General features: G+C 39.3%; 1 protein-coding gene across 1 annotated transcript in view; it reads left to right on the forward strand.

Moving 5' to 3' along the window:
• The window catches only part of UNC13A (unc-13 homolog A), a 227412-nt gene extending 222856 nt beyond the window's left edge, over nt 1-4556 (forward strand). The window contains exon 45 of the mRNA XM_089687413.1: nt 3150-4556. Coding sequence (XP_089543539.1) covers nt 3150-3435 — 286 coding nt within the window. The 3' untranslated portion in view covers nt 3436-4556. The remainder of the gene's footprint in view (nt 1-3149) is intronic.
• Nucleotides 4557-10574: the final 6018 nt, after the last annotated feature.

Raw genomic sequence — 10574 nt, forward strand, 5'->3', positions numbered from 1 at the left:
TGGAAGGGGATCTCAGATTACTGTCTTATTTTGAAGTAGTGTGACTTGTACTGCAAATTTATGTAACATACAGTATCTTGTTTACTGTCTTCTGCTATCCATATTTTGGTAAATCTGTGTGGAATAGGTTAGATTGGCATTGTGTCTGCTAAATGTCAATTGCTATTGAGTGGGCATTGCTACCGTGATATCCTGGCTCCATACTACTTCACCCACAGGCCAGCACAGAGCAAGATGTAAAGACCAAAGAGGTCATGTCTCCTCCATTTTTCATTCTATTTTTAAGGCAGAAATCCTCGAGTAAATGTTAAAACAGGGGAAGAAACAGTGAAGTTTCTGAGATGCCTGTGTTCTTTGTCTTTGAACTCATTGTTTGATGTTACTATCAGTTTGTGCTCGAGTGAATAGAGGGAATCAAAAAAAACAAATATGGTCTGTGTTGGTAGGTTTCCTGTGGATGTCAAAGTCCCCCAAAGTCTATTTAACGCAAAACAGAGCCCTAAGTAGACTATTAGCCTTGGGCCCTCTCCCAAGTCATATTCATGTAACCTGTAATATATGTACATATAATCCTATACGCAGTGCCCTATTAGTTTGGAGCAAGTTACATCTTTTGTGCCCCTCTCTTATACCCTAATAGATTGTACGTTTTTCCACCACTTATAAATTCCAGTTATAAATTGTAAGCTCTTTCTCCTTCTGTAGCTTATCTTATATCCTAATAGATTACTTTTTATTTTGTCTTTTCTATCCTCCTGTATATCCAAAATGATTGCAAGCTCCCCCTCCTTCTTTGATACTCATATACCCTAATAAATTGTATAGTTTATTTTCCTAGCACATGATTAGGTATTCTAGACAAAGTGAATTTTTACTTTGTTTTACCTTATTAACTTTGCAAAGTGAACCTTTATTTTGCAAGTGAACTTTCTCTGGTCAGACTATTGCTTTGGTCAGACTATTACCTTTTTCTTGTGACAGCTGGTGGGGTGACTTGGTAATTAAATTCGTTAATTACAACAGTGCATCTTCCCTGCTTTTTTTAGGATGGCTATACTAAGATCTCCATTAAGCAGTGTAAGAACCATTCTTTCTTGCAGGGTCAAATTAGACAGTGGTACTTTGGTGCTGGACGGACAGTACAGACTCTGGTAGTTTTTATCTTCTGATAAGTGGGTATATAGTAGTTTTATCTTCAGCTGAACTTCTGCCATTTTATTATTGTTGCCCCATAGGAGCACTGCAGTAAATTTGTTGATCTGTTTTTCCTTATTGTTCATGTATTGAGTTAGTCAAACTTGTTTTGGAAATTCAACCATTCTAATATTACAGTAGGTAGTCTTGGTGGCAAGCTCTGTTAGGTACTGTTAGCTTTTTGTCTTAGGGTGTCAGTGGTGGAGTGGGTCTGATTCAGACAGTCATTTAGTTGTATAGTTTTGTATAGTTTATACAGTTTTCAAGCCCCCTGCAAAATTTTATTAGCCCTTTGACTTTTTCCTGTTAAACCCAAATGCAGTCTGCGGTGGGTGAGTCCATGATGTCTGCAACTGAGAATAAAGCTTAGGTATTTACTGTAAATTCAACTGTCCACAGTAAAGCGTCATCGGGGAGTGAAACATTATGAAGCCTTGTTTCAATTCACATAGTTGCAACAGTGTCACTATGTATGGAACAGATAGCAACTGTATGAGTTACATGTCTGAGCTACTATATATTTATGTAATCCAAACATTATCTTGCTGTTTTTCTCATATTTCCAAACCAGTTTCAGGCTTTACCACCGAAATATTTGCCAAACACAATCAAAGTAACCTGCAATACACAGCCCAGTTTAGTGAGAAATGCAAAGACCTGTACAATGGGAACAAAAAAAAAAAAACTTCTGAACAAACACATGGCCCAGCATATGAAGCTGAACTCTACATAATGCCATTTTAACATCTTTGCCTCTGAGAATAGACATCAGTTCACACCATCAGTTGTGTAGCTTGTACAATTAACACCTTTGCCAGTCATAGTGACACCATTGCAACTATGTGAATTAGAACAGGGTTTCATAATTTTCCACACCCCTGCGACATTTTATTGTGGACATTTATTTATTTCAGGTACTTATATAGCACAGCCAAGTTACGCAGCACTTTACACATATATATTGTACATTCACATCAGTCCCTAACCCTTAAGGGGCGTACAATCTAAGGTCCCTAACTTACATTCATACATACACATACTAGGGCCAATTTAGACAGGATCCAATTAACCTACCAGCATGTCTTTGGAGTGTGGAAGGAAACCGGAGTGCACTGAGGAAACCCACACAGGCACAGGGAGAACATGCAAACTCCAGGCAGGTGGTGCCGTGGCTGGGATTCGAACCAACGACCCTAGTACTGCCAGGCGGAAGTGCTAACCATTTAGCCACTGTGCTGCCCATGTGTCTTGATACATTTCACAAGACCATGGTGATTTAATTAAGGTACAGTTACATGTGATTGTAAGTGCTGGGGGGTATGTTACTTATTAGAACCGAGGAAGCCACTTGGATTATTTAAATGTGACTACTACTAGCTGTCCCCATGTCACCTCTGCAACACCTGTACTTAAAATAAATGTGACCATCATCTATCACATCATCTGTGACATGACATCATCATGTGAGATATGTAATTAAAGTAATTGTAAACGCTCACCTTGTAAATCAATCCATTCAGTTTAAATAGAGAGGAAACACAAAACATTTGCGTATGCATATAAAAATGTTATCAATACCCTTTTTCCGCTTTTTATAAGTGACCGCATAACCTCTGCATAAGATTGAGAGGAGGAGAAACAGCAGGACACTGATCTTCCGGGTGAAAGGCTGTACAGGGGAGTGGGCTGTCAGGAAAAGTCTGATCATTGGAGGAATGCAGGAACAGCAGAAAACTGACCACATTGTGCTTTCCTACCTAGTGTGGTTAGTTTTTAATAGGAAAGCAGAGGGACTGGCAGGAACACCAGGGATTTCACAAAAAGGAAGCAATACATGGTACAGCAGGCACATATCAGGAATATGAAATGTTGGGTTTACTTATTCTTTAAGTGCTTAGAGATTTGTAGGATTTTGTTTTATAGTTTTGCCTAACCCTTTATTTTACTTCTTGTAGTACACTGGGGAGTGAAAATGGACCCGAATGCTATGAACTTCAGGTGTGTGTGAAAGATTACTGCTTTGCACGTGAAGACCGAACAGTGGGCACAGCTGTCATGCAGCTGAGAGATCTAGCACAAAGAGGTAGCTGTGCCTGCTGGCTGCCACTTGGACGACGTATTCATATGGATGAGACAGGACTGACTATTTTAAGAATTTTGTCACAGCGCAACAATGATGAGGTGGCCAAAGAATTTGTCAAACTCAAATCTGACACTCGCTCTCCTGAAGAGGGCAGCTAGGGAGGTAGGGTCCTTCTTCCATACCTTCAATAACAAGATTACCCTTTCTACTGCCTTGCACCCCAGGCCCAGATTGTAGATAGTTTAAATATTTTAAAAAATACATTTTGAAACACATTTAACCAAGTCACTGCCAGCAGTGCTTGCCAAGCTCTGCATAATGCTCATCTGCCTTTCTGGCAGTGACATGGATAAGGTGTACACAAATACACACCACCAAGGGCTGCGTTTATATGTGCCATTGTGTTAATGTTCGCCCTGCTGGACTACATAAGCACAGTGGTTAGGGGGCCTTAACCCATGTCCTGCATCAAACTGCTGGGCAGTTAACTGCACCCTGGCAGTGGGAGGATTTGCAGTTTGAGAAACCATGTGTCCCTAATAAAGGGGGTACAGTAGTCACTATCCCTTCCTTGACTTGTCCATTTAAGTTGCCTGCACCTCACCTGCTGTGTATATAGGATCTTCCTGTACCAGTGTCTTATTCTGTGCATTGGTGCTGCATGGGTATTAGTTTTCTATGAAACAACCACCCTAAACCTTTATCCCCAAAGCTCTTGGTAAACCCTTTCCACCTCATGCCTGTTTTAAAGCCTTGGACTGCAAAAAGGACACTGCCAACTGCTCAGCACCTCTATCCTATCCTTAAAATGCCCTAATAATCCAGCACTGAACAGGCTTACAAATCCCAGATTCTGATCAGGACAAGAAGGGCAAAACATCCTAAGCTCCCACCACATACTGCACAAGGGGTTGACACTCCCATATGATTAGAGAAATGTGGCATGCTGTTTGGAAGGAAAATGCTGATGATATCCCTTTGCCTCTGACCATTGTGTACAGAATATTCCTCCTCCTTTTCCTTCCTCCTGGGTGCATGTGAAAATGTTTTGCACTAACTTGGACATTTTTGGTCTCTGTAAAAATATTTTATTATAACAGCCATTAAATAGAAATAAAGAAAGGAATGTGCATTTGATGTTTTAAGTTTTCATCCAAAGTGTACATCAGCAGCAAAGAAGAGTGGAACGGTTGCCCATAACAACCAGTCTGATTTCTAGTTTTATTTTCCAGTAACATTTATTTTTTTCATATAATAATAAAATTAATAATAACTAGAAGTGTGCCAATTCCTTTAAGCTAATTTGGAAAGGTGTGGTTGACTTAAGTGTAAGGACCCATTTGCACAATTGTGTTAAGTGCTTACATGCAATGCGTGGTATGCCGTGCATTGATGTTCATTGCGTTAAGGCAGCTGATTCATTTCAATAAGCTGCCTAACACACCAAAAAAGGAGCATGTAACATTACATGTGTTGGTTTGATGTGGTGCCATTCATTTTTTATTGCACGCCTACGCATTTTGCCAACTTGTGTTGCTACAACGTACAATAACACCCTATTGTGTTTTGCAGTCTGCTGCCAAAATTGCTATATGCACCTTTTTTGGTGCATTATGGTGTGTAGGGCAGCTGATTTAAATGTTAACCACAGTGCAATTGTGAATTGGCCCTTAGGTGTAAACAATGTTTTGAGCAGGGCTTCAGAAACAAAGGGAATTACAATGTAACACTCTTTCTGTGTAAGTCACACATCCATCTTTGATGAGCCTTGTGCTATGGTCCTCAATGGCCTTTGCAAACATAAAGGATGTGTAAAAATGCTCAGCATATAGGTTCTGGTAATATGGCACTCAACGCTGGCTTCATGGGGCAGGTATAATGCCATTTGCAACATGGCACCATCTTCCTGTAGTGCTCTAGTCCTCTGCGTTATCATTAAACTGTGTAACCTGCACTGAATGTCACCATACTTACAATGACTAAATGCTGCCCTGTTAAAGAACTTTATTATGCCCAGTGTATGGAAGGCAAATGACTATTTCAGTGTTCTCATTCTAAGTTAGCAAACATCTCATAGTAGCATGCACCCTTATTTGCATACATTAATAGGTTCCTATAGTTTGCCTGTCAGACTAGCATTTTCTACAGTCTATATGCTGTGTACACTTTATATTGTGTATGCTGGTCCTTCAAACACTCTGTTTGATGCATGAGTTTCATATGCTCTGTACTGTGTACATGAGTTGTGTGCTATATATTCTGTTTGGAAATTCTGATGTGTATGTGTGCTTAGGTACATTCTGTGCAGTGTATTGTTTATGCACTCCATGCTGTGTACATTGTATCTGCTGTGTGCAGGGTATGCTGTGTGGACCATGACTGCTTTGTGCATGTTATATGTGCCATTTGTGTTCTGTGCTGGGTATCCTGTGTGCTTTCTGAAAATATTTACTGAAAATCTGCTTATTCACATCCCTTTCACATTCTGGGAGTGGACTCTTGTAGGAGACAGGAAATGACTTCATGTATTTAAATATTAAAATGGGAGAACAGTAGTAATCACAATAATAACTGTTCTGCATGCTTAACTTTAAATGCAGCCATACCATATATTGTTGGCTAAACTCATTTAATGGCAGGGTGCAGTTAGAACGGATAATTCATTAGCAGCCCATATAGAGTATGGCTAGAGACTCATTGGCAACAGACTGGAGACCCATCAGAGTCAGCTCAGGTAACGGACAGAGACTCATTGGGACCAGGTAGGGCAGCAGACTGAGATTTATCATATGCAGGATGGGCATTAGTTGAGACTCATTACATGCAGGCAGGCCAGCAGACAGAGAATCATTGTAGATAAATAAGTTATTAGGGGTTCTCTGTAGTCTGGCATGATATGACCAGAATAGGATTGGAGTACCTGGGGATAATCACAGGAAGCCAGAGTGGAGGTCCACCTTCAAGTGACTGTAACCATCTAATCCACACCCAACTATTGTTAAATAGGCATGGTTTAAAAGAAGTGGCCTATTCTAAGGCTGGCTATACATTAAACAATTTTCTTTCCTTCAACCATGGGTTGAAGGAAAGAAAATTGCTTGATTTCCCCATCAACACTTTCAGTGTTGATGGGAGAATACCTCCCACTGCACTATTGTATTCTGACAGTGGGGGTTTCCCAGCCATCAGAATAAAATAATTACTGCTGCCAATTATAGCAGGCAGCAGTAATTGCACAAAAAAACCCCCAATAGATCAACTTCAGTACAGGCAGCCTCCCCCAGAGATGGATCAAAATTCATCAGCTTCCTGCTGAACCAGCTGAATTGCAATCTTTCTATGGACGGCTTTAGTTCATAGTCAGAAGCAGTGAGAGTTTGAAGAAATTTGTTTTAGTTTGAAAAGTTTTCATTAGGTTTTTCAGCACCAAAATAGCTGACTATATCTGCGTGCAATATCTGCTGATTTCTGTCAAAGGACTGTTATGGACTGCTCACATGTAACAAGATGGTCAGAGACTGTTCGCATGCACACCATTTATTCTCTCACTGACACAGAAGTTGTTCTATAGACACAAATTTTTCTGAGTCAATACAATAAATGAATTGCACTATTACCTGGTACCTTGAGAAAGTGCGAGAAACAATCACTGGTATCTGGAATCTTTTTTCTGTGCCTTTTTTTATGTAAAGTCCATTAAATAAATGTTCAGTGGACCAGGTCAGAGAGTGTGTTATCCTCCTTTTTTGTCATATTGATTATGTATTGCCTTTAGCATTGGTGGTCACTAGGAGGAAAATATAAACCCTTACTTTGGTAATAAGTTCAGAACTGCACCCTTACAGTAGTGATTAATGACTGCTGACCACCAGTGTAAAGGGATATTTTTCCTGCCATTACCATATAATATAACAAGGTATTTCTGGGCAACATCCTTGAGTTTAAAATGTAGATTACACAGGATCCTCTGGATTTCCAGTCCGGTGGGCCAGTTCAACCCTGGATCAGGCTAAGTAGAGGATAAGATCTTAACAAAGGCTTGCTGGGCAGTAGATGAAGACACATCAGAATGAGGCAGGGCACAGGACACAAGGTTGGCAGATTCAGGCAGGGCAGTGAACAGAAGGTCTAAAGAGTCAAACAGGGCTGCGGACAGGTGGTCAGCAGGGGCTGGCCGGGCAGGACACAGGATGTCCTCAAAGACAGTCTGAACTTCTGCTTGGGATTGAGCAATTAGCAGAGTTTTTGTTGAGGCAGAGTGGACAGCTAGCAAGGTGGCTGAATAGCGGTCAGTGGAGTTCCCTCTGGCCAGAGCAGAACAGCTTAGCATATTCCCTGACAAGGTCAAACAAAACCTTTAAAAACCAAGAAGATCTGTTTTATGAAGATGGATTGTGTATGAAAAAAAATGTATTTCTATCTAGGCTAGCAGGCCAAAGTCATTCTGGGTATAGCTGAAGACACTGAGAGAGATGCCAAGACAACAGTTGGAGGAACCATGACTGAAGGAAATTACTTTACTGCCTCAGCATAGGAAAATGATCCACATTTTCTTGTTTTTTGTTTGGAGAAATTAGTCCAATCATTCAGATGAATTCCAAGGACATTCCAAGAAATGTTGTTCCTCATCAGTGATATCATCAGCTCAGAAGGACCTGATTTTATTATTCATTAGGAGCAAATCTATTTATCTGGACTGTTCAAAAACATACATACAAACTACAAAGAAAAGGCCCTTAGCCAAAGTTTCTGATAGGTTGTAGAAATAAGGGGAAAGAGCTACAGTTCCCATAATAGCAGGACAGATTAAATAGAGTATCCTTGGTTTGTTCTAATATTCTAATGTTCTATTATCAGGGAGAAAATCAGTTGGCTTAGTATTTGGCCAGATCAATCAATGTTGGTGAACCCTTGTGGGTTGTAGGAGGTAAGCCCAGATGTAGGGTTTCTCTCAATAATAGGATAGTTGTAGCAATGACTTAGATGTCATATGGGAGCAGTTCAGTACTTGTGGAAGTTAACATAGTACCGAATGGGCATCAGGATGTAATCAGTAGGAATGTGGGCATCAACAGGAACACTGGATCAGGGCATTAAAAAACATGGAGTCAGGACTTAAACAAAAAACTGTAGCTTTTGGTCAGGTATCTGGAAAATGGTCTGACAGTTTTCATTACTCATGAAGAGGCACATGGAGGTTGATTCAATTGATGGGAAACAGATGGCACGATTGTCATACTAAGCAGCAAGTAATTGCTGCACAGGTGCTGGTAAAATCAGACAGTGTTAATAGATCCATATGATAACAAAAGAAGCTGTAGCTAAAGCCAAAGGTTCAGCATCACAGGGACACCTGAGTTCTAACCCAGGTAGCACCATGACAATAACAATGATTTGGGAATGAGCCTGGGTTCGCACTGATGCAGTCCAGAATACGCAGCGTTTTCTGTGCGAATTCCGCACTGCATCAGAATCGCATCCCGTTCATGTGAACTGCTGCAGGTGTGTATGTTAACAACACCCCGAATTCGGTCCACAAAACGAGGTGTGATGTGCAGAATTGGATCGCATAGATGTGAATACCCATGTGATCCGATTCTAGTGCAGACCCAAAAAAGGGTCCTGCACCTTTTTGGTCCAGATGCAATGAGATTTGAGCCATACATAACATATGGCTCAAATCGCACCGCACACAATTCGCATGTGATTTACACAGGAATGTGGTTCGGTTGCGAATCACATGTGATGTACCGTACTGCATGAGTGTGAACCTAACCTAAAGGATTTGAGTATATTTACACAATAAAATGTGTGAAGATTCATTTCAATTATCAAATCATGTGAAAAAAAAATTCCTGTTTACTTGATTCATCTGCACATGATTGAATAATTGTGTGAAGTGAACATTCACACAAGAGAATGTGAACATTATTAAATCAATTATATATTCAGCAATAACATCTTAATACATTTGGTAACCTAGACTTATTTCCACTGCAACATTCAGTATGATTGATAGTAACTTTTACTAACGCCCTAATTGAGACCTTTATGTATAAAAATATGTACTTTGGAGGGCCATATTGAGGCAAACTTTTCTTCCAAAATTCTTTGATCAAGATGGTTGCTTTAAAGCTGATCCAATGAATATTATGCAGAATAAACTTGGCTAATAAATGGCTAATCACGCTAGATGGCTGTGTTATGACAGTTTCTCAGAGCAAGCAATATATGCATTAAAACTACACTTCAAGAGCCTAACAAAGTGATATCACAACTGAAAGTATTATTAAAACATATATTTTTGATTGCTTTTATAATGATGTTTTCAGATATTTTTTAAAAACAAAGAATATAAAAACATGTCAGCACTTCTTCCACTGAAACAATTAGTTTAAGTAATGTAAGTAAAGTACTATGTACCTTTATTCTGTGGCAGTACAATGAAGCATAAGCACAGTTCATTATTTACTGGGGGAACCAGAAATTTATTTTAGCAAGAGAAAGCTATGCAAAAGTACTGGAATGTATTGGAGTTGCATTAAAAAGTAACACTTTCTAGTTTGATGGGCATTACTGCCAAAATCATAGTTTGGCAATAGGCTGCAACATCAATGAATTAATGGAACAGTGGGAAGAGAAATGTATTATTCCTAAAACTGGTTGGAAATTAGAGGTTATAAAAAGGTACCTATTTGAGGATTTAATACTGAAGAACGATTGGGAATCTGAAATTTAAAAAAGGTGTAAGGACCAAATCACATGTCTGGATCTGGTTGTAAAGAATCAATCACTGAGATTCTCCATGAGCCTAGAGATTGCTATTGCTTTTTACAGGCTGTCACCATAACCCTTAAATAAAAATGTACAGAAAAGCTAATTTATGAGATTTAGATGAAATTGTAAAGCACTTAAAGATACAGAAGCTATAAGAAGCAATTGTTGCTTTAAAAAAATCCAACACATCTCAAAAATGAAAACTATCCACGTGCCCTCCTGAGGATTTACCCCCCTTCCTGACCAGGCCATTTTTTGCATTACTTTAACAGAAAATTGTGCAGTCATGCAACGCTGAGCTTTCTTTCGTTGATATTTGATTGCCTGTGTGGTTTTTATTTTTTGCGCTATAAAAAAAAGACCGACAATTTTGAGAAAAAAAAATATTTTTGACTTTTTGCTCTTAAACATGTCCAGTAAAAAAATTTTAAAAATCAAATTTTGTCATAAATGTATGCCAAAATGTATTCTGCTACATGTCTTTGCTAAAAAAAAATCCCAATACATGTAAATTAATTGG

The sequence above is a fragment of the Staurois parvus genome, unplaced genomic scaffold (assembly GCF_062004578.1).
Source record: "Staurois parvus isolate SC_StPar_1 unplaced genomic scaffold, SC_StPar_1.0 ptg000425l, whole genome shotgun sequence".
NCBI classification, from domain to species: domain Eukaryota; kingdom Metazoa; phylum Chordata; class Amphibia; order Anura; family Ranidae; genus Staurois; species Staurois parvus.